The sequence below is a fragment of the Colius striatus genome (assembly GCF_028858725.1).
Source record: "Colius striatus isolate bColStr4 chromosome 26 unlocalized genomic scaffold, bColStr4.1.hap1 SUPER_26_unloc_1, whole genome shotgun sequence".
Taxonomy (NCBI): domain Eukaryota; kingdom Metazoa; phylum Chordata; class Aves; order Coliiformes; family Coliidae; genus Colius; species Colius striatus.
In genome coordinates, this window is record NW_026908395.1 from 150,260 (window position 1) to 175,882 (window position 25,623).

General features: G+C 65.3%; 3 protein-coding genes across 3 annotated transcripts; all 3 read left to right on the forward strand.

Annotated features, from left to right (window-relative positions):
* The first annotated feature begins 42 nt into the window (after nucleotides 1-42).
* On the forward strand, nucleotides 43-6,634 carry KPTN (kaptin, actin binding protein). The gene is given in 14 exon segments (XM_062019617.1): nucleotides 43-382; nucleotides 1,265-1,329; nucleotides 1,331-1,348; nucleotides 1,700-1,784; nucleotides 2,472-2,526; nucleotides 2,779-2,821; nucleotides 2,823-2,855; nucleotides 3,869-3,942; nucleotides 4,054-4,163; nucleotides 4,515-4,610; nucleotides 4,711-4,765; nucleotides 4,912-5,047; nucleotides 5,745-5,909; nucleotides 6,487-6,634. Coding segments are annotated over 14 exon segments (1,224 nt in total). The 5' UTR covers nucleotides 43-165; the 3' UTR covers nucleotides 6,559-6,634.
* Nucleotides 6,635-10,230: 3,596 nt separating this feature from the next.
* Nucleotides 10,231-15,951, forward strand: SLC8A2 (solute carrier family 8 member A2). The gene is given in 12 exon segments (XM_062019615.1): nucleotides 10,231-10,562; nucleotides 10,564-10,710; nucleotides 10,712-10,813; nucleotides 10,815-11,765; nucleotides 11,767-11,812; nucleotides 11,815-11,872; nucleotides 12,803-12,906; nucleotides 13,005-13,022; nucleotides 13,337-13,461; nucleotides 13,557-13,656; nucleotides 14,323-14,598; nucleotides 15,575-15,951. Coding segments are annotated over 12 exon segments (2,502 nt in total). The 5' UTR covers nucleotides 10,231-10,364.
* A 1,480-nt stretch (nucleotides 15,952-17,431) lies between these two features.
* On the forward strand, nucleotides 17,432-21,877 carry PSMD8 (proteasome 26S subunit, non-ATPase 8). The gene is made up of 7 exons (XM_062019622.1): nucleotides 17,432-17,601; nucleotides 18,108-18,180; nucleotides 18,650-18,752; nucleotides 18,840-19,005; nucleotides 20,207-20,307; nucleotides 20,818-20,929; nucleotides 21,009-21,877. Exons 1-7 carry the CDS (start codon nucleotides 17,455-17,457, stop codon nucleotides 21,144-21,146), a joined length of 840 nt encoding a protein of 279 aa, XP_061875606.1. The 5' UTR covers nucleotides 17,432-17,454; the 3' UTR covers nucleotides 21,147-21,877.
* The last annotated feature ends 3,746 nt before the right edge of the window (nucleotides 21,878-25,623 follow it).

The following is a 25,623-nucleotide window of genomic DNA, read 5'->3' on the forward strand; positions in this document are numbered from 1 at the left end:
AGCCACGCCCCCCGCGGCGCTGCGGTGACGTCATCAGCGCGCCGCTCCCCTCCAGGCCCCCTCCCCGGCTGCCGCCCGGGCTGCCCGCGGCGCTGCCGGGCCCCGGTAACCCCCCCGGTAACCCCCGGTGACCCCCCCGGTGACCCCCGGCGGCGGCCGCTCGCCATGGCCGGGCGCTGCCCGCTGGTCGAGGACAGCTTCAGCCGCTTCGGGGCTCAGAGCAACGTGTACGGGCTGGCGGCGCTGTCGGGGGGCGGCGGGGCCGGGCCCGGGGGGCTCCTGGCCGCGGCTCTCAAGGGGCCGCTCGTGCATTTCCGATACCAGGAGCTGCGGCGGCGGCTGCGGCCCGTGGCCAGAGAGATGCAGTTCACATACATCCCCGGTACCGGCGGGGAGGGGTCACGGGGGGCAGGGGGAGGGGTCGTGGGGTCATGGGGAGGGGTTGTGAGGGGTTGTGGGGTCATGGGGAGGGGTCACGGGGGTCAGGAGTCACGGGGAGGGGGCATGGGGAGGGGTTATGAGGGGTCAGAGGTCATGGGGAGGGGTTGTGAGGGGTTGTGGGGTCATGGGGAGGGGTCACGGGGGGCAGGGGTCACGGGGAGGGGTCGTGGGGTCATGGGGAGGGGTCACAGGGCAGGAGGAGGGGTTGTGGGGTGATGGGGAGGGGGTTACAGGGGTCAAGGGTCATGGGGAGGGGTCATGGGGTCATAGAGAGGGGTCACCGGGGACAGGGGGAGGGGGTCGTGGGGTCATGGGGAGGGGGTTACAGGGCAGGAGGAGGGGTTGTGGGGGCAGGGGGAGGGTTTATAAGGGGTCAGGAGTCATTGGGAGGGGTCATGGGGCAGGGGGATGGGTTGTGGGGCCATGGGGAGGGGGGTTACAAGGCTTGGAGAGTCATGGGGAGGGGTTATAAGGGGTCAGGGGTCATGGGGAGGGGTCATTGGGGTCATGGGGAGGGGTTAGGAGGGGTCAAGCGTCATGGGGAGGGTCACGGGCAGGGGGAGGGGTTGTGGGGGATGGTGAGGAGGGGTCATGGGGATCAGGGGTCGTGGGGAGGGGTTAGGAGAGGTCAGGGGTCATGGAGAGGGGTCCTGGGGGGCAGGGGGAGGCGGTTACAGGGCACCAGGGGTCATGGGGAGGGGTCCTGGGGGGGGTCAGAGGTCATGGAGGGGGGCTCTGGGGGGTCCTGGGGGGGCTCTGAGCAGCCCCAGTGAGTGACCTGGGGGTCTCTGGGGGTCTCTGGGGGTCTCTGGGGGCCCCTCAGTGGACGCCGAGATCGTTTCCATCGATTCCTTCGCCAAGTCGCCGCCGCAGCGAGGGCTCGTGGTCGGGGGTCACGTTCATCAAAGTACCCGGGGGGGGCTGGGGGAGGGGAGGGGGAGTTGGGGGTGAGGAAGGGGCTTGGGGAGGGGGATGGGGGATGGGAGTTGGGTTGGGGTGGGGGAGGGGCTGGGGAGGGTCTTGGGGAGGGATTTGGGGGGGGTTGGAGGGTGAGGAAGGGGCTTGGGGAGGGGGATAGGATGCTGGGAGTTGGGTTAGGGGTGGGGGAGGGGCTTGGGAGGGGCTTGGGGAGGAGTTTGGGCTGAGGAAGGGGCTTGGGGAGGGGTTTGGGGGCTGGGGGAGGAGGATGGGGGATGGGGGAGGGTCTGGGGTTGGCTGTGGGTGGGGGAGGGGCTGCCCCAGTCCCCTCCCCCCGCAGGACCCCGGGGACAAGCCCAGCCCCTTCCTCAACATTTACTGCGACTACGAGCCGGGCTCCGAGTACGACCTGGACTCGGTGGCACGTGGGTGACACCCCCCAAAAACGGGCTGTGGGACCCCCCACGGGCACTGAGACCCCCCCATGGGGCTGTGGGACCCCCTCATGGGCACTGAGACCCCCCCATGGGCTGTGGGACCCCCTCATGGGCACTGAGACCCCCCCATGGGCTGTGGGACCCCCCATGGGCACTGAGACCCCCCCCATGGGGCTGTGGGACCCCCCCCATGGGCACTGAGACCCCCCCCATGGGGCTGTGGGACCCCCCATGGGCACTGAGACCCCCCCATGGGGCTGTGGGACCCCCCCCATGGGCACTGAGACCCCCCATGGGGCTGTGGGACCCCCCATGGGCACTGAGACCCCCCCATGGGGCTGTGGGACCCCTCCACGGGCACTGAGACCCCCCCATGGGGCTGTAGGACCCCCCCCATGGGCTCTTGGACACCCCAGAATGGGCTCTGAGACCCCCTCACTGGCACTGGGATCCCCCCAAGGGCTCCAAGACCCCCCCATAGGCACTGAGACCCCCACATGGGACTGTGGGACCCCCCCACTGAGCACTGGGACCCCCCACAATCTCTAAGAGCCCCCCATGGGTTTTGGGACCCCCCCATAGAGCTCTGAGACGTCCTCCAGCGTTGCCCCCCGCCCCCATACCCCTTGTGCTGCTGTTTTGGGGGGGTCTCACCCCTTTGCCCCCTCCCCCCAGAGAGCTGCCTGAACCTGGAGCTGCAGTTCACCCCCCTCCAGCTCTGCCACGCTGAGTATGTGCCCCCCAAACCCCCCTCCCCGTGCTGAGACCCCCCCCAGGGGCTGTGAGCCCCCCCCAGAGCTCTGGGACCCCCCTATGGGGCTGTGAGACCCCCCCAGAGCTCTGGGACCCCTCCATGGCGCTGTGAGACCCCCCCCAGAGCTCTGGGACCCCCCTATGGATCTGTGAGCCCCCCCAGAGCTCTGGGACCCCCCCCCATGGGGCTCTGGGCCCCCCCAGGTGTGTGTGACGCCCCCTCCCGCAGGGTCCGCGTGGGGTCCCGGCCTGAGACCGTGTTCCTGCTGAGCTGGCACCGACCCGGCCGTGCGGCTGTACCGGGAGGTGGGGGCTCACACCCCCTGCACCCCCCTGGACCCCCCCTCTCCTCCTCCTTCCCCACTTCACCTCCTTGATTCTCTCTTTTCTCCCCCTTTTCTACCCCTTTTCCTCCTTTTTCCTCCCCTTATTCCCCCCTTTTCCCCATTTTACCCCTTTTCTCCTCCTTTTCTCCCCCTTCCCCCCCATTTTTCCCCTTTCCTCATTTTCCCACCTTTATTCTCCCTCTTTCCTCCATTTTCTCCCCTTTTTCCTCCTTTCTCCCCTTTTCCCCCTCATTTTTCCCATTTTTCCCCTTTACTCCCCTTTTTCCCCCATTTTTCCCCTTTTTTCCTCCTTTTTCTACGTTTTACTTCTTTTTTTCCCATTTCTCCTCCTTTTCCCCCTTTTTTCTTCTTTATTATCTCTTTTTCTCTCCTTTTCCTCCATCCCTTTTTTCCTCCTTTTTTTCTCCTTTTTTCCTCCTTTTCTCCCCTTTATTCCCTTTTCCTCCTTTTCCCCATTTTCCCTCTTTTTTCCCCCATTTTCCCCTACTTTTTCTCCTCTTTCCCCATTTTCACCCCTTTATCCCCCTTTCTTCCCCTTTATTCCCCCATTTCCCCCTTTGTTCCCTCTTTATTCCCCCTTTTCCCCCCTTATCCCCTTTTTTCCCCTTTATTTCCCCATTTTACCCTCTTTTTTGCCCTTTTTCCCCCTTTTTCACCTTTATTCCCCATTTTCCCTCTTTTTTTCCCCCATTTTCCTCTGCTTTTTCTCCTCTTTCCCCATTTTCACCCCTTTCCCCCCCTTTGTTCCCTCTTTATTTCCCCCTTTATCCCCCTCTTTCCCCCTTTTTTTCCCCTTTATCTCTCTTTTCCCCCCTTTTCCCCATTTTACTCCCTTTTTCCCCCTTTCCTCCCTTTTTCCCCCTTTATTTCCCCCTTTTCCCTCTCTATCCCCCTTTATTCCCCTTTATTCCCCCTTTTTCCCCTTTATTCCCCTTTTCCCCCTTTTCCCACTCTGTGCCGGTTTCTCCCCAGAACGCAGCGTCCCACCAGTTTGAGGAGCAGCCCCTGTCCCAGCTCTTCCCCGAGCTCCAGCAGCTCCCCAGCAGGTTTGGGACCCCTCAGACACCCCAAAACTCCACTGGCCAAGTCGTCTGATGGCCAAAAAGCTTCTGGGGGTCCCAAATCTCGGCTGTTTCCCCCCAAAACCTCTCCCTCAGCGTCCTGTGGCTCGACGTCTGCAACCTGCCGGGCACCGACCAGCGCCTCACGGCCTTCGGCTGCCAGAACGGCTACGTCCGTGTGGCCAGGGTGGCCCAGGCTGATGGCGGTGAGGACAGCCCCTCCCCCCGAAAATGGGGCCAACTGGGGGGAATTTGGTTGAGGGAAGAGGCGGGAAAATGAGTTTTATGAGGCAGGATCGTGAGGGGACAAAATGGCGGCGAGGCCTCAGGGTGGCGACGAGGCCTCAGGGTGGTGGTGATGCCTCAGGGTGGTGGTGAGAGACAACCCACCATCCCCCCCTCAAAAATGGGTCGAATTGGGGTGAATTTGGTTGGGGGGGAAGGTGGGAAAATGAGTTTTATGAGGGGGATCATGAGGGGACAAGATGGCGGCGGCACCTCAAGATGGCAGCGCCTGAGGACGGAGCGATGACCCCTCCGGTTGTCCCCGTCCGCAGCCATTCTGCAGAGCTGCAGTGTCCAGCACGACGGCCCCGTCTCCTCCGTGCTCATCTTCCCGGACCCCGCGATGGCGGCTGAGGGCGAGGCAGAAGGTGAAGCGGAGGCCGAGGCCGCGGTGCCGGCGCCGCTCGGGCCATGGCGGCCTGACGGGCGGCTCCTTCCTCCCCCTCCTCCTCCTCCTCCTCCTCGCAGCCCGTGCGTACGACGTGCTGGTGGCCAGCGCCATCGAGGTCGCCGTGGTGTACCGGTAAGGCCGCGGCCGCCGCCGCCGTTTGGTTTGTTCGGTGCCGTTTTGCCGTTCCTCACCCGTTTTGTCGTTTGTTCCTCACCCGTTTTGCCGTTCCTCACCCGTTTTGCCGTTCCTCACCCGTTTCGGCGCCGTTGCGTCACCAGTGACGTCATCAGCAACGGCCTGGCGCGGCAGCTGGCGCTCCCCGGCAGCGACCGCTTCGACAGCGTTGTGTGCGCCCTGGCCACCGACATCGACTTCGACGGGCGGCCCGAGGTTCTGCTCGGCACCTACGGGCAGGTGACCGAACGGGGCAGGTTTGGGGAAAAGCTGAGGCAAAATGGGGGAGAATGGGGAGGTTTGGGGGAAATTGGGGGAAATCTGAGGGAAATTTGGGGGAGATTTGAGGGAAAATTGGGGAAAAAATGAGGGAGATTAGAGAAAAAATGAGGGAAATTTGGGGGAGATTTGAGGGAAATTTGAATGAAATTTGTGGAAAAAACAGGAGAGATTTTGGGTGGATTCTGAGGCAGATTTTGGGGGAGATTTCAGGTGAATTTTGAGGCAGTTTTATGGTGAATTTGGGGTTGATTTGGCTGGATTTTTGAGGAGATTTTGGGTGAATTTTGAGGCAGTTTTCTGGTGAATTTTGGGGCTGATTTGACTGGATTTTGGAGATTTCAGGTGAATTTTGAGGCAGTTTTCTGATGAATTTGGGGGTTGATTTGGCTGGATTTTGGGGGAGATTTTGGGTGAATTCTGAGGCAGATTTTGGGTGAATTTGGGGGCTGATTTGGCTGGATTTTGGGGGAGGTTTCGGGTGAATTTTGGGGCTGATTTGGCTGGGTTTTGGGGCAGATTCCGGCTGCACCTTGAGGCGGATTTCAGGAGCATTTTGAGGCAGGTCTCAGCCGCCATTTTGAGGAGACTCGGGGTGGATTTCAGGGCAGACCCAGGTCCATTTTGGGGCGGATTCTGACCGTTTTGGTGCCCGCAGGAGCTGCTGTGCTACAAGTCCGTCCCGGGCCCGGCCGGCGGGTTCCGCCTGTGCTGGACGCGGCGCTTCCCCAGCCCGCTGCTGGCGCTGCTCTACACCGACCTGACGGCCGACGGCCTCCGCGAGCTGGCCGTCGTCTGCCTCAGGGGGCTCCACGTGCTGCAGGTGGGACCTGTGGGGCTGCCCCACACAGCCCTGCGCCCCACACTTTGGGTCTGGACACGACGGTTCGTCGTGGAGGTTCTGGGCAGGAAAGGCCTCACGGGGCGGCCATGACGGAGCCATGGCGGGAAACAGGCTGAGGGGATGAAGCTGTGGGGCTGCCCCACAGAGCCCTTCACCCCACAGAGCCCTTCACCCCACAGATTTCCTCACCCCACAGAGTCTTTCACCCCACGGATTTTGTCCTGGAGGTGACAGGGCATTGTGAGGAGAGGTTCTGGGCAGGAAAGGCCTCACGGGGCGGCCATGACGGAGCTATGGGGGGAAACAGGCTGAGGGGATGAAGCTGTGGGGCTGCCCCACAGAGCCCTTCACCCCACAGAATTCCTCACCCCACAGAGTGTTTCACCCCACAGATTTTGTCCTGGAGGTGACAGGGTGTTGTGTGGAGAGGTTCTGGGCAGGAAAGGCCTCACGGGGCGGCCATGATGGAGCCGTGAGGGGGAAGCGTGGGGCTGAGGGGATGAAGCTGTGGGGCTGCCCCACAGAGCCCTTCACCCCACACCTTCCTGCCCCACAGCACGGCCTGGACGCGACGGCCCGGTGCGTGATGGAGCGGCTGCGGCGGAAGGTGGCGGCGGCGGCCGAGTGACGGCGGCCATGAGGCAAATGGCGGCAGGGCCGGGGGGCCGAGGGGGGGCGGGTGGGAGATGTGGGGCAGACCCACAGCACCTCCCCCCCTCCCCGCCCCACAATGTCCTCTGTGTGTCCCCCCACCCCAAATAAACGGTGGGCCAAAGCCGGTTTGGTGTGTCAGGTGAACTGGAGGCCACTTGGGAGGGGAAGGGGGGTCCTGCGGGAGGATTTGGGGGTCGTGGGAGGGGGATTTAGGGGTTCTGAGGGAGGATTTAGGGGGTCCAAGGGGTGGCAGGAGGAGATTTAGGGGTCCTGAGGCGATCCTGGGGGTCGCAGGAGGGGTTTTATGGGTCCTGAGGGGTGATTGAAGGGTCCTCTGAGTCACAGGGCAGGATTCAGGGGTCCAAAGGGGGTAATTGAAGGGTCCTGGGGGTCCTGAGGGGGAGTTTTGGGGGGAAGGGGGGTGGTGGGAGGAGACTGAGGGGTCCTGGGGATCACAGGAGAGGATTTAGGGGTCTGAGGGGGAGTCCTGGGGGTCACAGCAGGCTATTTAGGGGTCCTGAGGGGGAATTAGGGGTCTCTGGGGAGACTGAGGGGTCCTGGGATGGTCACATGAGGGGATTTGGAAGTCCTGGGGGGGATTTGGGGGTCCTGGGGGGGGCTTTAAGGGTCCTGAGGGGGATTTAGAGGATCACATGAGGGGCTTTAGGGGTCCTGGGGCAGATTTGGGGGTCCCGGGGGGGATTTGGGGGTCCCGGGGGTGATTTGGGGGTCCCGGGGGGGGGAATTTGAGGCTCCTGGGGTGGATTTGGGGGTCCCGGGGGGGATTTGGGGGTCCCGGGGGGGGATTTGAGGGTCTTGGGGCGGATTTGGGGGTCCCGGGGGCGGATTTGGGGTTCCCGGGGGGGATTTGGGGGTCCCGGGGGGGGTTCACCCCCCCTCGCATCCTCCCCTGGCCCCGCCCCCTCCCGCCCCCTCCCCCCGCCCCGCGCCCCCCCGCGATGGAGAACTAGCGGCGGCGGCGGCTCGCGCGAAGCCCCTGGCGGGGGTCGCGGCCCACGGGCAGGTATGGCGAGCGGGGGGGGCGGGTGGTAGCCACGGCCCCCCCGGGCCCCTCTCGCCCCCCCTCGCCCCCGCGTTACCCCGGGTTCCCGTCGCTCCACCTGAGGATTCGCTCGAGGGGCGACCCCAAACCCCCCCCCCCCCCCCCGGGGGACCCCCCCGAGCCCCCCCGCGCGCGGGACCCCCCGGACCGGCCTGGGGCGAAAAACGGCGGGTTTGGGGCGGGGGGCGCGGGGCGGGGGCGGGGATGAGATTTGCCTCCCCCGCAGGGAAACAGGTGGCTTGGGGGGGCCCAAATTCGGCCTAAATTGCCCCAAATCGACCCCCCCCCGGTGAGTTTCGCCCCCTGGTCTGAGCCCCCCCCAAATCCCCCCCAAATCCCCCCAAAATCCCTCCCCGCGGGGTCCCTCGGAGCTGGCAGGGGTTTGGCTCCCAAATCGCCCCCAAATCGCCCCCAAACTGCCCCAATTTCCCTCAGATTTCCCCCAAAATTTCCCTCAGATTTCCCCCAAATTTCCCTGATTTCTCCCTAAAATCTCCCCCCAGATTTCCCTCAGATTTGCCCCAAATCTCCCTCAGATTTCCCTCCCATTCCCCTATTTTTTCCCTCAAATCTCCCCCAATTTCCCCTCACATTTCCCCAAATCTCCCCATTTTTCCCCCAAATCTCCCCCCATTTCCCTCCAGTTTTCCCCAAATCGCCCCCAATTTTCCCCCAATTTCCCTCAGATTTTCCCCCCAAATTCCCCAATTATCTCCTCGAATTTCTCCCACATTTCCCCCACCTTCCTTCAAATTTTCCCCCAAACTTCCCCCCAAACCTCCAATAATTTTCCCTCAAATTTCCTGCAAATCCCCCCAATTTTCCCCCCAAATTCCCCAATTTCTCCTCAAATTTCTCCCAGATTTCCCCCAACCTCCTTCAAATTTCCCTTCAATCTCCCCCCAAATTTCCCCCCAATTTTGCCCAAATTTCCATCAAATCTCCCCCAAAACCCTCCTCAAATTTCCCCCAAATCCCCCCAATTCCCTCAGACCCCCCGAACCCCCCCAGCTCCTTTCCCTGCATCTCCTTTATTTTCGGGGATTTTTACCTTCCAAACCCCCTTTTTCACCCCAAATTTCACCCGTTTCCCCCCTAAAGCTGCAAATTATGGGATGGAACCCCCGACCCCACCCGCGCCCCCCCGGTGCCCGTTCGGGGGTTGTTTTGGGGCCAAAACCTGCGCGTTTGCGTCTCGGGGGGGTTTGTTGGGTTAATTACACTAATTGGGTTAATGAAGGGGCGGGGCTGGGGGGGTTGGGGGGGTTTGGGGGGTCGCGTCTGTGCCCCCTCCCCGCTCATCCGCGCGGCCACCGCCGGCCCCCGCGGGGCGAGCGAAAGCGACGAGGGGGGCGACCGAGTGTGGGGGGGGTGGGGGAGGGGTTTAGGGGTGTGCGGGGGGGGGTGGGGGGAGGGGTTTGGGGGGTCTCCCCCCGCCCCCCCCCGGCGCTTTTTATAGCGGCTGGCGCGCGGTTGCCCCAGGCAACGACGCGGTTGCCCGGGAGGAGCCGCCGCTCGCCCACGCGCCCGCCCCCCCCCCACCAGCCAGGGCCCCCCCCCCCACTGGCTCCAGCCCCCCCCCACCGGCTCCAGCCCCCCCCCCACCAGCCAGCGCCCCCCCACCGGCTCCAGCCCCCCACCGGCTCCAGCCCCCCACCACCAGCTCCAGCCCCCCCCCCACCCAGCCAGCGCCCCCCCACCAGCCAGCTCCCCACCACCAGCTTCAGCCGCGGCCCCACTGAGCCAGCCCCACAGCCCTGCCCCACAGCCCTGCCCCACAGAGCCAGCCCTGCCCGACAGCAGCCACATCCCTGCCCCACAACCACATCTCAGAACCACAACCCCATCCAGCCCCACAGCTGTGGGTCTCAGCCCCACAACCCCATCCCAGCCCCATAACCACATCAGGGGCACTGACCCAGAAACACATCCCAGACACATCCCAGCCCCATAACTACAACTCAGCCCCATATCTGTGGGTCTCAGCTCCATTCCAGCCCCATAACCACATCAGGGCACTGATCCACAACCACATTCCAGACCCACCTCTGGGAGGCTCAGCCCCATAACCACATGTCAGCCCCATATCTGTGGGTCTCAGCCCCATAACCACATCCCAGCTCCACTTCTGTGGGTCCTCAGCCCCATCTCAGCCTCATAACCCCCCCGTGCCTGCTCTGTGGGTCTCAGCCCCATAACCCCACCCCAGTTCCCCATCTGTGTGTCTGAGCCCCACAGCCCCCTGTGCCCATTCTGTGGGTCTCAGCCCCACACCCCCCATTCCCACTCTGTGGGTCTCAGCCTCATCTCAGCCCCACACCCCTCTGTGCCCGCTCTGTGGGTCTCAGCCCCGTCTCAGCCCCACACCCCCTGTTCCCGCCTCTGTGGGTCTCAGCCCCGTCTCAGCCCCACATCCCCTGTTCCTGGTCTGTGGGTCTCAGCCCCACACCCCCGTTCCCGCTGTGCCCCACAGGTGGGAGGCGAATCCCTCGGCGATGGGTCCCCCGGCGCCCCGCTCTCGGCGGCCCCAGCGGGCTCTGCTGGCGGCCGCGCTGCTCCTGAGCCCCCCCTGTGCCGGCAGCAGCAGCGCCGAGGCCGCCAACGGCACGTGCCAGGGCTCCAACCGCTGCCAGCCCGGCGTGCTGCTGCCGGTTTGGCAGCCCGACGACCCGTCCCTGGGCGACAAGGCGGCCCGCGCCGTGGTTTACTTCGTGGCCATGATGTACATGTTCCTGGGCGTGTCCATCATCGCCGACCGCTTCATGGCGTCCATCGAGGTCATCACCTCCAAGGAGAAGGAGATCACCATCACCAAGGCCAACGGCGAGACCAGCGTGGGCACGGTGCGCATCTGGAACGAGACGGTGTCCAACCTGACGCTCATGGCCCTGGGCTCCTCGGCCCCCGAGATCCTGCCTCTCGGTCATCGAGGTGTGCGGCCACAACTTCCAGGCCGGGGAGCTGGGCCCCGGCACCATCGTGGGCTCGGCGGCCTTCAACATGTTCGTGGTGATCGCGGTGTGCGTGTACGTCATCCCGGCGGGCGAGAGCCGCCGCATCAAGCAACCTGCGCGTCTTCTTCGTCACGGCCTCCTGGAGCATCTTCGCCTACGTGTGGCTCTACCTCATCCTGGCCGAGGTGAAGGTCTGGGAGGCGCTGCTCACGGCTCGTCTTCTTCCCGGTGTGCGTGGTGTTCGCCTGGGCGGCCGACAAGCGGCTGCTGTTCTACAAGTACGTGTACAAGCGCTACCGCGCCGACCCCCGCAGCGGCATCATCATCGGCACCGAGGCCGAGCTGCCCAAGGACATCGAGATGGACGGCGGCTTCCCGCCCCCCGACGCCGCCGCCGGCGCCCTCCCGGCCGAGGACAAGGAGCTGGACGAGAGCCGGCGCGAGGTGATCCAGATCCTGAAGGACCTGAAGCAGAAGCACCCCGAGAAGGAGCTGGAGCAGCTGGTGGAGATGGCCAACTACTACGCGCTGCTGCACCAGCAGAAGAGCCGCGCCTTCTACCGCATCCAGGCCACCAGGATGATGACGGGCGCCGGCAACATCCTCAAGAAGCACGTGGCCGAGTTCTCCAAGCGCTCCTCGGCGCTGCTGGACGGCTCCTCGGAGGCCGAGGAGGACACGTGCAGCAAGATCTTCTTCGAGCCGTGCCTGTACCACTGCCTGGAGAACTGCGGCTCGGTGACGCTGTCGGTGACGTGCCAGCAGGGGCTGGAGCCCAACCACACCTTCTACGTGGACTACAAGACCGAGGACGGCTCGGCCAAGGCCGGCTCCGACTACGAGTACAGCGAGGGGACGCTGATCTTCAAGCCCGGCGAGACGCAGAAGGAGCTGAAGATCGGCATCATCGACGACGACATCTTCGAGGAGGACGAGCACTTCTTCGTGCGGCTGCTCAACCTGCGCGTGGGCGACGCCGAGGGCATGTTCGAGAGCGACTCGGCCGAGCACCCCAAGGGGAAGCTGGTGGCGCCGCTGGTGGCCACCGTCACCATCCTGGACGACGACCACGCCGGCATCTTCACCTTCCAGGACCGGCTGCTGCACGTCAGCGAGTGCCAGGGCACGGTGGAGGTGAAGGTGGTGAGGAGCTCCGGGGCCAGGGGGCACCGTGATGCTGCCGTACCGGACGGTGGAGGGCACGGCCAGGGGCGGGGAGTCCACTACGAGGACGCCTGCGGGGAGCTGGAGTTCAGGAACGACGAGACGGCGTGAGGAGGGGACGGCAGAGCGGGGGGACGGGGGTGGGGAGGTGCTTGGGTGGGTGGGTGGGTGGAGAGATGGGTGAGTGGATGGTTGGGTGGATGGAGGCATGATTGGAGAGATGGATGAAGAGATGGAGAGGTGGTTGGATGGATGGTTGGTTGGTTGGATGGATGGATGGATGGGTGGTTGGTTGGACGGTTGGTTGGGTGGATGAGTGGATGGATGGATGGGTGGTTGGTTGGATGGTTGGATGGGTGGATGGGTGGTTGGTTGGATGGTTGGATGGATGGATGGATGGATGGATGGGTGGTTGGTTGGATGGGTGGATGGGTGGTTGGTTGGATGGTTGGTTGGTTGGATGAGTGGATGGGTGGGGAGATGGTTGAATGAAGGGATGGATGAACGGAGAGATGGATGGAGAGGTTGTTGGATGGATATTGGAGAAGTGGAGGGATGGTTGGAGAGATGGCTGGATGGAGGGAGAGGTGGAGGGATGGATGGTTGGTTGGATGGATGAGGAGATGGATGGATGGTTGGTTGGATGGGTGGATGGATGGGGAGATGGTTGAATGAAGGGATGGATGAATGGAGAGATGGATGGAGAGGTTGTTGGATGGACGGAGAGATGGAGGGATGGTTGGATGGATGGACACCTGGATGGAAAGATGGGTGATTGGATGGTTGGATGGGTGGAGGGGTGGCTGGAGGGATGGTTCGAGGGATGAAGAGATGGTTGGATGGGAGGTGATTGGATGGACGCCTGGATGAAGAGATGGCTGGGGAGATGGTTGGAGAGATGGAAGGATGGATGGAGAGATGAATGGGGATGGTGGTGACGATCGTGATGGTGATGGTGATGATGGTGATGGTGATGGTGATGGTGATGACGACCCCACGGTGGTGGTGACGCCGTGTGCCCCTCGCCCCGTCCCCAGCAAGACGCTGCAGGTGAAGATCGTGGACGACGAGGAGTACGAGAAGAAGGACAATTTCTTCATCGAGCTGGGGCCGCCGCGGTGGCTCAAACGGGGCATCTCGGGTACGGCCCGGCCGGGGGCTGGGCTGGGGGGCAGGATTTGGGGGTGACTGTGGCCACGTCCTGGTGTCCTCTCACACCTCCTTCCTCCCTCTCCACAGCTCTTCTGCTCACCCAAGGTAGGGTCTGCTCCTGCTGCTCCTGCTCCTCCTTTCTTCCTGCTCCTCCTCTTTCCTCCTCATCCTCCTTTTTCTCCTTTTGTCCTTCTTCTCTCTCTTCCTTTTCTTCTTCTTCTTCTCCTTCTTCCTCTTTTTATTCTCCTTCCTCTTCTTCTTCCTCCTTTTTCTTCCTCTTTTTCTTCTTCTTCTCCTCTTTCTTCTTCCTCTTCCTCTTCCTCTTCCTCTTCCCCTTCCCCTTCCCCTTCCCCTTCTTCCTCCCTCCTCTCCTCCTGCCTCTCTCCTCCTCCTCCTCGTGCTGCTGCTCCTGTCCCCAGGGGAGGGGGAGCGGAAGCTGTCTGCAGAGGAGGAGGAGGCGCAGCGCATCGCCGAGATGGGCAAACCCGTGCTGGGGGAGAACTGCAGGCTGGAGGTCATCATCGAGGAGTCCTACGACTTCAAGGTGACCCCGGGGTGGGGGGACACTGGGGGGGACACGGGTGGGGACACACACACACGAGGGGGGACGTGGCCATCTGCCCCCTGTCCCCCCCACAGAACACGGTGGACAAGCTGATCAAGAAAACCAACCTGGCGATGGTGATCGGGACCCACTCGTGGCGGGAGCAGTTCCTGGAGGCCATCACCGTCAGTGCAGGTGGGCCAGGGACCCCCAGGGACCCCCGGCTGTGGGGAGGGGTGGTGGGGATGGCACTGTGGGGTCACCATCCTGGTGGCCATCAGCTTTAGATCATCGCCCTGGGGGTCACCATCCTGGGGCCCATCACTGCGGGGCCACCACGCTGAGACCACCAAAGCCACCACCTGTGGGGGCCATCAACATGGGGACCACCATCCTGAGGTCCACCACCATGGGGACCACCAAGACCATCACCCATGGGGCCACCAAGACCATCACCATGGTGGTCACCACCCTGAGGTCCATCACCATGGGGCCACCAAGACCATCACCCATGGAGGCCACTAAGACCATCACCATGGAGGCCACCAAGACCACTACCTTGGTGGCCACCACCCTGAGGTCCATCACCATGGGGGCTACCAAGACCATCACCATGGGGTCACCACCCTGAGGTCCATCACCATGGGGCCACCAAGACCCTCACCCATGGGGCCACCAAGACCATCACCCTGAGGTCCATCACCATGGGGCCACCAAGACCCTCACCCATGGGGCCACCAGCTTGGTGGCCACCACCCTGAGGCCACCCCAGGGACCACCCAACCCGCCACCTTGCCGTGGCCGTGGGGCAGGGGCCGCGTCGCCCCCCCAGCCCCGTGACCGGCGCCGTCCCTGCGGCAGGCGAGGAGGAGGAGGAGGAGGAAGGCCGCGAGGAGCGCCTGCCCTCGTGCTTCGACTACGTGATGCATTTCCTGACGGTGTTCTGGAAGGTTCTGTTCGCCTGCGTGCCCCCGACCGCCTACTGCAACGGCTGGGCGGCCTTCGGCGTGTCCATCCTGCTCATCGGGCTGCTCACCGCGCTCATCGGCGACCTGGCCGCGCACTTCGGCTGCACCGTCGGCCTCAAGGACTCGGTCAACGCCGTCGTCTTCGTGGCCCTGGGCACCTCCATCCCCGGTCAGGGCAGCACGGCGGAGGGCCGGGGGATGCTGGGGGGATGGGGGGGGATGGAGGGATGGAGGGACATCAGGAGCACGTGGAGATGTTGGGGGGGACATGGATGGGGTGAGGGGATGAGGGGCATGAGGAGCACGTGGAGATGTTGGGGGAGACATGGGGGGGGACGTGGGGGGGACGTGGGGATGGGGGGACATCAGGAGCACATGGAGATGTTGGGGAGGACATGGATGGGGTGAGGAGATGAGGGGCATGAGGAGCACGTGGAGATGTTGGGGGGCATGTGGGGACATGGGGGGACGTGGAGATGGGGGGACATCAGGAGGATGTGGAGATGTTGGGGGGGACGTGGGGGGATGGAGGGGGATGGGATGTGGGGATGTCATCTCACGTTCCTGCCCTTATCTCCTGATCTCACATCCCCATCTCCTGTCCCTTGTCCCCAATCTCATCCCCACGTCCCCACCTCGTGTCCCAATCTCCCATCCCACGTCCCCACCTCATGTCCCCACGTCCCCACCCCACGTTCCTGCCCTTACCTCCCGTCCCCTGTCCCCAATCTCATGTCCCCACGTCCCCACCTCACGTTCCTGCCCTTATCTCCCGTCCCCTGTCCCCAATCTCCCGTCCCATGTCCCCGTGTCCCCACGTCCCCACCTCATGTCCCCTGTCCCCAATCTCCTGTCCCCTGTCCCACCTTGTGTCCCCACGTCCCCACCCCACGTTCCTGCCCTCACCTCCCGTCCCCTGTCCCCAATCTCCCGTCCCACGTCCCCATCTCGTGTCCCCACGTCCCCACCTCCCGTCCCCTGTCCCCAATCTCCTGTCCCCTGTCCCACCTCGTGTCCCCACGTCCCCACCCCACGTTCCTGCCCTCACCTCCCGTCCCCTGTCCCCCAATCTCCCGTCCCACGTCCCCACCTCCCGTCCCCTGTCCCCACGCTCACCCCGTCCCCGTGTGGCCGTGTCCCCGCAGACACGTTCGCCAGCAAGGTGGCGGCTCTGCAGGATCACTGCGCCGACGCCTCCATCGGCAACGTGACGGGTTCCAACGCCGTCAACGTCTTCCTGGGGCTGGGGGTGGCCTGGTCCGTGGCCGCCATCTACTGGGCGGCGCAGGGCCGGGACTTCGAGGTGCACACGGGCACGTTGGCCTTCTCCGTCACGCTCTTCACCATCTTCGCCTTCGTGTGCATCAGCGTCCTGCTCTACCGGCGCCGGCCCCACATCGGCGGCGAGCTGGGCGGCCCGCGCGGGGCCAAGCTGCTCACGGCCGCGCTCTTCCTCGGCCTCTGGCTGCTCTACATCCTCTTCGCCAGCCTCGAGGCCTACTGCCACATCCGGGGCTTCTGAGGCGCCGGGGGCTGCGGGGGCTGCGGGGGCTGCGGGGGCTGCGGGGGGCTGCGGGGGGCTGCGGGGGCTGTGGGGGGATGCTGGGGGGATGCTGGGGGGCTGCTGGATCCCGGGACCCCGTGGGCTGAGATGGGGCGGCGATGGAGGCGGCGCCTCGTGGGCCAAGATGGCGGCAGGGCGGCAACTGGCTGGTGGCACCTTGAGGCCTGTTGTCACACCCAGGGCTTCTGAAGCAGCTGGGGTGGCTACTGGGGTGGCTACTGGGGGCAGGGGGGTGGCTACTGGGGGAAAGGGGTGGCCACTGGATCCTGGGACCCCATGGGCTGAGATGGGGCAGCAATGGAGGCGGCGCCTCGTGGGCCAAGATGGCGGCAGGGCGGCAACTGGCTGGCGGCACCTTGAGGCCTGTTGTCACACCCAGGGCTTCTGAAGCGACCAGGGCGGCCTCTGGGGTGGCTACTGGGGACAGGGGGGTGGCTACTGGATCCCGGGACCCCGTGGGCCGAGATGGGGCGGCGATGGAGGCGGCGCCTCGTGGGTCAAGATGGCGGCAGGGCGGCAACTGGCTGGCGGCACCTTGAGGCCTGTTGTCACACCCAGGGCTTCTGAAGCAGCTGGGTGGCTACTGGGGTGGCTACTGGGGTGGCTACTGGGGGCAGGGGGGTGGCCACTGGCTGGTGGGACCCCGTGGCCCAAGACAGTGTCTGGGGGTGGATAATGGGGGCGGCAGCTGGCGGCACCTTGAGGCCTGTTGTCACACCCAGGGCTTCTGAAGCGACCAGGGCGGCCTCTGGGGTGGCCACTGGGGGCAGGGGGGTGGCTACTGGCTGGTGGGACCCCGTGGGCCGCCCCTGCTTCCCCCACACCCCCCCTTGTCCCTCGGGGGTCCCTCCCCTCCCCCCCCCCCCGCACCCCAGGGACTCGTCTCCTCCCCTCCCCCCACCTCAGGGACCCCCGGCCCCTCCCCCGTCCGTGGGGCCTTTTCCTCCCGCGGTTTTTAGTCGCAGCCCCGGGGTGGGGGAGGGGCGGGGGGGGCTGTTTTTAACCCCAATTTCGTACCGGGGAGGGGGGCGGGGGGAGGGGCCGCGCGTGGGGAGGCTCGGGGGGGCCGTGGGACCTCCCCCCCCCCAGAGATAATAAACACGTGAACCGATGCCGGCCCGGGGTGGTCTCGGGGCTGTTTGTGCCGCGGGGGGTCGCGACGGGGGTCGTGGGGGACCCCCATGGCCGCGCCTGGTTGCCATGGCGACGCGGGGCCCTGCCGTAAGGCGCGGCCGTGAGGCTGCACATCGCTGTCGTGACGCGGTCGCCGTGGCGACGCGGGGCTCTGCCGTAAAGCGCGGCAATGGGCGGGAGGCTGACGGCGGTCGCCATGGCGACGCGGCCCGGCGGCTGCCGTAAAGCGCGGCAATGGGCTGGAGTCTCATCGCGGTCGCCATGGCGACGCGGCCCGGTGGCTGCCGCAAAGCGCGGCGCGGGTGTCGTGCGGAGGCGGCGGCGGCCATGGCGGCGGCGGCGCTGGTGGTGAACGGGGCGGACGGCGGCGCGGGGCTGAAGGCGGCGGCCGGGATGTACGAGCAGCTCAAGGGCGAGTGGAGCCGCAAGAGCCCCAACCTCAGCAAGTGCGGCGAGGCGCTGGGACGCCTCAAGGTGCGCGGCGGGGCGCGGCGGGGAGGGCGGAGGGCGCTGAGGGGGTCAGCAGGGGGCTGCGAGGCGGCCGTGAGGGTGAGGAGGGGGCTGGGAAGGTGAGGAGGGGGCTCTGAGGGTGAGGGGGGGCTCTGAGGGTGAGGAAGGGGCTGCGAGGGTGAGGAGGGGGCCCTGAGGGGGGTGGGAAGGTGAGGAGGGGGCTCTGAGGGGGGTGGCAGGGGGCCCTGAGGGTGAGGAGGGGGGTGAGGGGGGTCTCTGGGGGTGGGGATGGGACGCAGCACCCCCAGTCACTGGGGTGGGGGCAGGAGCTTTGCCGCAGCTCCATCACCCTCCCGGAAGCTTTAATTCCCTGTAATTAAACCCCGAGACCTTAATGAGTCAGGGCGGGTGGGGGAGGGGCGGTCCCAGAGCTCTGCGGTGACCCTGCAGCCCCCTCCCCAAAACACCCCCGAAACACCCCCAAAACACCCCCCGAAACACCCCCAAAACACCCCCAAAACACCCCCCAGATCGCTCTGCTCGACCTCAACTTCTTACCCACCACGGGCACCAAACTCACCAAGGCACAGCTCATCCTGGCCCGTGAGTCACCCCAAAACCCCCTGAAACCCCCCCAAATCACCCCAAACCCCCCCAGAATCACCTCACCCCCTGTTAAGTCACCTTAAATCACCCCAAATCCCCCCCAAACCCTCCCAAATCATCCCAAAACTTCCCCAAGTCCCCCCAAACCCTCGTCAAACTCTCCAAATCCCCCCAAAACCTTCCCCAAACCCCACCAGATCGCCCCAAACCCCTCCAACCCCTCCAAATCCCTCCAAATCCCCCCAAACCCTTCCCAAATCTCTCCCAAGCCCCCCAAATCCCCCAAATCTCTCCCAAACCTCCCCAAATCTCTCCCAAATCCCCCCAAACCCTCCCCAAATCCCCCCAAACCCTCTCCAAATCCCCCCAAACCCTCCCCAAATCCCCTCAAAACTTCCCCAAGTCCCCCCAAACCCTCCCCAAATCTCTCCCAACCCCCCCAAATCCTGCCTGTGTGCCCTGGCAGGGGACATCCTGGAGATCGGGGCTCAGTGGAGCATCCTGAAGAAGGACATCCCGTCCTTCGAGCGCTACATGGCCCAGCTCAAGTGCTACTACTTCGACTACAAGTGAGCGCCGGGGGGCTGCCCCAGCCCCCTCCCCAGCCTCGCCCCGAGGGGAGGGGTCCCACAGCCCTTTGTCTGCCCCTGCCCCAGGGAGGAGCTGCCCGAATCCGCTTACAAGCACCAGCTGCTGGGGCTGAACCTGCTGTTCCTGCTGTCCCAGAACCGCGTGGCCGAGTTCCACACGGAGCTGGAGCGGCTGCCGGCCAAGGACATCCAGAGCAACGTCTACATCAAGCACCCCGTGTCCCTCGAGCAGGTCACAGCCTGCCCTCCGCGCTCCGGGGCGCCTGGGGGGGGATGGGGGGGTTAGGAGGGTCTGGGGGGGATTTGGGAGGGGCTGGGGGGCACTGGGGAGGGGCTGGGGGGGTGGGAGGGTTTGGGGGGAAATGAGAGGGACTTGGGATTATTTGGGAGGGTTTGGGAAGGGTCTGGGGGGCACTTGGGAGGGTCTGGGGGGCACTTGGGAGGGGCTGGGGGGCGGTTGGGAGGGGCTGGGGGGCGGTTGGGAGGGTCTGGGGGGGATTTGGGAGGGGCTGGGGGGATGGGAGGGTTTGGGGGGAAATGAGAGGGACTTGGGATTATTTGGGAGGGTTTGGGAAGGGTCTGGGGGGCACTTGGGAGGGTCTGGGGGGCACTTGGGAGGGGCTGGGGGGCGGTTGGGAGGGGCTGGGGGGCGGTTGGGAGGGTCTGGGGGGGATTTGGGAGGGGCTGGGGGGATGGGAGGGTTTGGGGGGAAATGAGAGGGACTTGGGATTATTTGGGAGGGTTTGGGAAGGGTCTGGGGGGCACTTGGGAGGGTCTGGGGGCACTTGGGAGGGGCTGGGGGGGTTGGCAGGGTTTTGGAGAAGATTTGGGTGGGCCTGGGGGAGTGGCAGGGTTTTGGGGGGCATTTGGGAGGGTCTGGGGGGCGGTTAGGAGGGGCTGGGGGGGATTGAGGGGGTCTGGGGGGGATTTGGGAAGGTTTTGGGGAGGATGTGGGAGGGTCTGGGGGGGGTTGGGAGGGGCTGGGGGGGTTGGCAGGGTTTTGTGGAGGGTTTGGGAGGGTCTGGGGGGGATTTGGGAGGGTCTAGGGGGGTTGGGGAGGATTTGGGAGGGTCTGGGTGACATTGGGGAGGATTTGGAGGGTTTGGGGGGAATGCAGAGGGATTTGGGGTAACTTGGGAGGGTTTGGGAAGGGTTTTGGGGGAATTTGGGAGGATTTTGGGAGAGTTTAGGGGGGATTTGGGAGGGTCTTGGGGGGATTAGGGGACATTGGGGAGGGTTTGGAGAGAATTGGGAGGGTTTGGGGGGAATTTGGAGGTATTTGGGGTAACTTGGGAGGGTTTGGGAAGGGTTTTGGGGGGATTTGTGGTCATTGGGAGGGTTTTGGGGGGGATTTGGGGTCATTGGGAGGGTTTTGGGGGGATTTGGGGTCATTGGGAGGGCTTTGGGGTGATTCCCTTGCCGTGTCTGTGCAGTACCTGATGGAAGGCAGCTACAACAAGGTGTTTCTGGCCAAAGGGAACATCCCAGCCGAGAGTTACACCTTCTTCATCGACATCCTGCTCGATACCATCCGGTGGGAGCCCCCCCAGTTCCCCTCAGAGCCCCCCCAACGTCCCTCAGGCCCCCAACTTCCATCAGCACCTCTGCTTCACATCACTTCTGCCCATCTCCCCCAGCCCCTCAGTGGCCCTCAGACTCCCACAGGACTCCCCCAACTCCCCTCAGAGCCCCCCAGTTCCCCTCAGAGCCCCCCAGTTCCCCTCAGAGCCCCCCCAACGTCCCTCAGACCCCCAGAACCCCCCGATGTCCCTCAGACCCCCAACTTCCATCAGCGCCTCTGCTTCACATCACTTCTGCCCATCTCCCCCAGCCCCTCAATGGCCCTGAGACCCCCCAGGACCCCCCCAATTCCCCTCAGACAACCCCCAAGACCCTCCCAGTGTCTTTGAGCCCCTCCCTCACCCCCTCAGTATCCCTCAGGACCTCCCCAACCTCCCTCCCAACGTCCCCCGTTCCCCTTCCATGTCCCCCCACGACCCGGAGGACCCCTCCCCGGTGCCCGCTGACCTTTGGGCCTCCGCAGGGACGAGATCGCCGGCTGCCTGGAGAAGGCCTACGAGCAGATCCTGTTCCCCGAGGCCACTCGCGTCCTCTTCTTCCCCTCGCCCAAGAAAATGGCCGACTACGCCAAGAAGGTGCGGAGCCCCGGCCCCCCGCCCCGGCCCCGCGCCCCCCGCCCCTCGGGGCGCCTCCTCACGCCCGTTTCTCTCGCAGAGGGGCTGGGTGCTGGGTCCCAACAACTGCTACGGCTTCAGCCGGCGGCAGCAGCGGCCCGAGGAGGCTCCGATCCCGGCGCCGGAGCTGGCGGCGCAGGTCATCGAGTACGCGCGGCACCTCGAGATGATCGTCTGAGGGGCCCCAGACACACTCATCTTCCTTCCTTCCTCCATTTTCCCCCTTTTCCTCCTTTTTTCTCCATTTTTCGCTCTTCCCGCCCTTTTTTTCCCGCCTTTTCTTCTCTGAGGGGAAAAGGGGGACACGGGGGGTGGTGGGCACACACTGTGGTCATCTGAGGGGCCACAGACACACACATCATCCTTTCTTCCTCCATTTTCCCTTTTTTTCCCCTTTTTCCTCTTTTTTTGTCCATTTTTCGCTCTTCCCGCCCTTTTTTTTTCCCGCCTTTTCTTCTCTGAGGGGAAAACGGGGTCACAGGGGGTGGTGGGCACCCAGCATGGTCATCTGAGGGGCCACAGACGCACACATCTCCCTTTTTCCTTCTTTTTCTCCCTTTTCCTCTTTTTTCCTCCATTTTCTGCTTTCCCCGCCCTTTTTTCCCCGCCCTTTTTTCCCCGCCCTTTTTTCCCGCCCTTTTTTTCCCGCCCTTCTCTTCCCCGAGGGGAAGGGGGGCCGGGGGGGTCTGTGGGACCCCACCACGGACATCTGAGGGGCCACAGACACACACACACCCCCTTCCCCCCCACATTTGCCCCTTTTTCTGGCCTTTTCCTCCTCTTTCCCCTGTTTCCGTCTGTTCCTGCTCTTCGGGGCTCGGCCCTGTGTCGGTGCCGGGGGCTCTGGGGCTCGGTGCCCCCTGTGGGGAGGGGCTGTGGCGGGTTCAATAAAGCCTGTGGCTTCTGCCAGCGCTGCGGAGGTGGCCGTGGGGCTGTGGGGGGTGGCCATGGGGCTGTGGGAGGTGGCCGTGGGGCTGTGGGGGGTGGCCATGGGGCTGTGGGAGGTGGCCGTGGCACTGTGGGAGGTGGCCGTGGGTCTCTGTGGTGACTGTGGGGTGAGGCCCCGCCCACTCGTCGCTGATTGGAGGAGCGCTTGGACCGCGCGTTCTGATTGGCTGCCGAGCGCGAAGGCGGGAAAAATCCCACCCTGAGGGGCTGTTAACGTGTGGGGGGGCGGCTGAGGGGGGGTCACGGAGATGAGGAAGGGTCTCGGCTGAGGGGTCTCGGGGCTGAGGGGGGGTCTCAGGGGTCTCAGGGCTGAGGGGATTTGGGCTGAGGGCATTTTGGGGCTGGGGGGTCTCAGGGCTGAGGGGATTTGGGCTGAGGGGGGGTCTCAGGGCTGAGGGGGGGTCACGGAGCTGAGGAAGGGTCTCGGCTGAGGGGTCTCAGGGCTGGGGGGTCTCGGGGCTGAGGGGGGGTCTCGGGGCTGAGGGGATTTGGGGCTGAGGGGGGTCTCAGGGCTGAGGAGGGGTCTCGGGGCTGAGGGGATTTGGGCTGAGGGGGGGTCTCAGGACTGAGGGGGGGTCTCAGGGCTCGGGGGGGTCTCGGGGCTGTGGGGATTTGGGCTGAGGGGGGGTCTCAGGGGTCTCGGGGCTGTGGGGGGATCTCGGGGCTGTGGGGAGCGATGGCGGTGCCGCGGGGACACGGGATGGAGCCGACCCCGGCCCCGGCCCCGTCCCGGTCCGGGACCCTCCCCTTCGCCCCCCCGTGCTGCCGGGCTGGAGCCACCCGCGGGGCGGGACGGGGCGGGGGGTCGGTGCCTCAGTTTCCCCGCTCCAGCCGCCGCTCCGTGCGGGACGGGACGGGACGGGCAGCGGCGCCACCGGGACCCCGCGGGACCCCCCACGGGACCGGGACCCCCGGGCAGGGCTGCGGGAGGCGGCGGGGCGGGAGGGGGCGACTCGCCAGTGACCACCAGACCCCCCCCCCAGCCAGAGCCGGGTGACCAGTAACAGCCCGCGGGTGGCCACCGGGAACCCCCCCCGCCATGGCTGAGGGCGACGGGGAGGATGAGGTCCAGTTCCTGCGGACGGTGAGTGGCGGGCACTGGGGGGCACTGGGAGGCACTGGGGAGCTCTGGAAGGGACTGGGAGGGCACCGGGAGATACTGGGAGGGCACTGGGAGGCACTGGGGGGCACTGGGAGATACTGGGGAGCTCTGGAAGGGACTAGGAGATACTGGGAGGGAATAGGGGGGCATTGGGAGGGCATCAGGAGTTACTGGGAGGGCACTGGGAGTTACTGGGAGGGCACTGGGAGTTACTGGGAGGGACTGGGGGGGCACTGAGAGGGCACTGGGAGGGCACTGGGAGGCACTGGGAGGCACTGGGGGGCACTGGGAGGCACTGGGGAGCTCTGGAAGGGACTGGGAGGGCACTGGGAGATACTGGGAGGGACTGGGGGGGCATTGGGAGGGCACTGGGGGGCACTGGGAGGGCACTGGGGAGCTCTGGAAGGGACTGGGAGATACTGGGAGGGACTAGGGGGGCATTGGGAGGGCATCAGGAGTTACTGGGAGGGCACTGGGAGTTACTGGGGGGCACTGGAAAGGCAGTGGGATATACTGGGGAGGCACTGGGGGGACTGGGGAGTCACTGGGATAACTGGGAGAGGCACTAGAAGGACAGTGGGAGATACTGGGGGGGCACTGGGATAACTGGGAGGGCACTGGAAGGGCACTGGGAGATACTGGTGGCACACTGGGGGTCTCAAACTGGGGAGGGGGCTACTCGGGGTACTGGGGGCGTGAGCGGGGGGGTACTGGGAGATACTGGGAGGGGGTTTGGGGATACTGGGAGGGACTGGGGGGGGATGGGGGGGTTGGGAACTGCCCCTCCCCCCCCCACCTGTCCCGGGGGGCGCCCAAAAAAGCAACACGGGGGGGGGGAGGGGGGAGGCAGCAGCTGCTGGGGGCGAAACCAAATCCCCCCCAGGGGGGGAGGGGCGGGTCGCCTGGGGCCACTTTGGGTGGGGGGAGGGGGGAGGGTGTCCCAGTTTACTCTGTTTGTCCCAGTTCTTCCCAGTTTGGCCTCAAAACTCGTCCTGGGGGGGGATATTAATAACCGGCCCCTCCCCCACGGGGGTGGGTCCTAGATGGGGGGGGGAGGGGGGAGATTTGCCCCCCCCCCCCCCCCCCCCCCCCCCGTGGCATTTGTGGCCTGTGGGTGGAATCTGCCCCTCCCCCCACGGGGGGGTGTGGGGAGTGATGGGAGCAGGTGGGGGGGGGAGGGGAGGCTGTGGGTGACCCCCCCAACCCCCCCCCCAACCCCCACCCCAACCCCCACCCAGGGCCCACGGAGGGGGGGGAGGGGCACCCAATGGGGGGCTACAGGGGGCATTGGGGGGTTGGGGGGGGCAGAGGTCGTGACCCCCCCACACATGGGATGTGGGTGCTCAGGGGGTGCTGGGGGCTACCATGGGGGTGCTGGGGGCTGGGGGCACTGTGGGCTACCACAGGGGTCCCCTGGGCTACCAGAGGTCACTGTAGGTCACCGTGGGCTACTGTAGAGGTGCTGTGGGCCACCAGAGGCCACTGTAGGTCGCTATGGGCTACCGTGGGGGTGCTTTGGGCTACCAACCACCCACCCCCTGCGGCCCTCACCGAAGACAGATGAGGTGGCCCCTTGGTGCAGCAGCACCCGGCTGCCACGGCAGTGCCAGGGGCCGCTGTGGGTCACCGTGGGGGGAAGGGGGGGCGTGGGGCTACCACGGGGGTCCTTTGGGCTACTGACCCCCCCTGCCCCTCGCCAGGAGGACGAGGTGGTCCTGCAGTGCACCTGCACCCACCTGAAGGAGCAGCTCAAGCTGTGCCTGGCGGCTGAAGGCTTCGGCAACCGCCTCTGCTTCCTCGAGCCCACCTCCAACGCACAGGTGGGGCTGTGGGGAGGGGTCCCGGGGCTGGGGGGGGCGTGGGGAGGGGTCCCGAGGCTGAGGGGGGCTGTGGGGAGGGGTCCTGGGGCTGGGGGGGGTGTGAGGAGGGGTCCTGGGGCTGGGGGGGGTGTGAGGAGGGGTCCTGGGGCTGGGGGGGGACGTGGGGTGGGGTCTCAGGGCTGAGGGCTGCATGAGGAGGGGTCCCGGGGCTGGGGGGTACATGGGGGGGCACCCCAGGGCAGTTGGGAGGGAGATAAAGGGATGAGGAGGGAATGGAGGGGGGTGCATGGGGGGGTGTGTGGGGGAATGGAGGAGACCCCCCCCACCCAAAGGGACCCCCCAGTGTCATCTGGGAGGGTCCATGGGGACACCCCCCCACCCCAAAACCCCCTCCCCAAATATCCCCTGAGAGACACCCACCCCTAAATATCTCCTGATGGGGGGGTGGGGAGAATTAGGGGGGCTGGGCTCAGTCAGGGGGTCCCCAAAGGACCCCCCCCCAATGTCCCCTGATTGGGAGGGATGGGGATCACAAGAGGGGATGGGAAGACTTGGGGGAGGCTGGACTCAGTCAGGGGGGTGTCCCCACATCGCCCTGACCCCCTGCCCTTGTTTTTTGGGGTGCCCCCCTCCCCAGAATGTGCCCCCCGACCTGGCCGTGTGCTGCTTCGTGCTGGAGCAGTCGCTGTCGGTGCGGGCGCTGCAGGAGATGTTGGCCAACAGCTCCGAGACGGGGGCTGAGGTGAGCCCTTGGCTTTGGGGGGCAAAAGGGGGGGGGTGGGAGG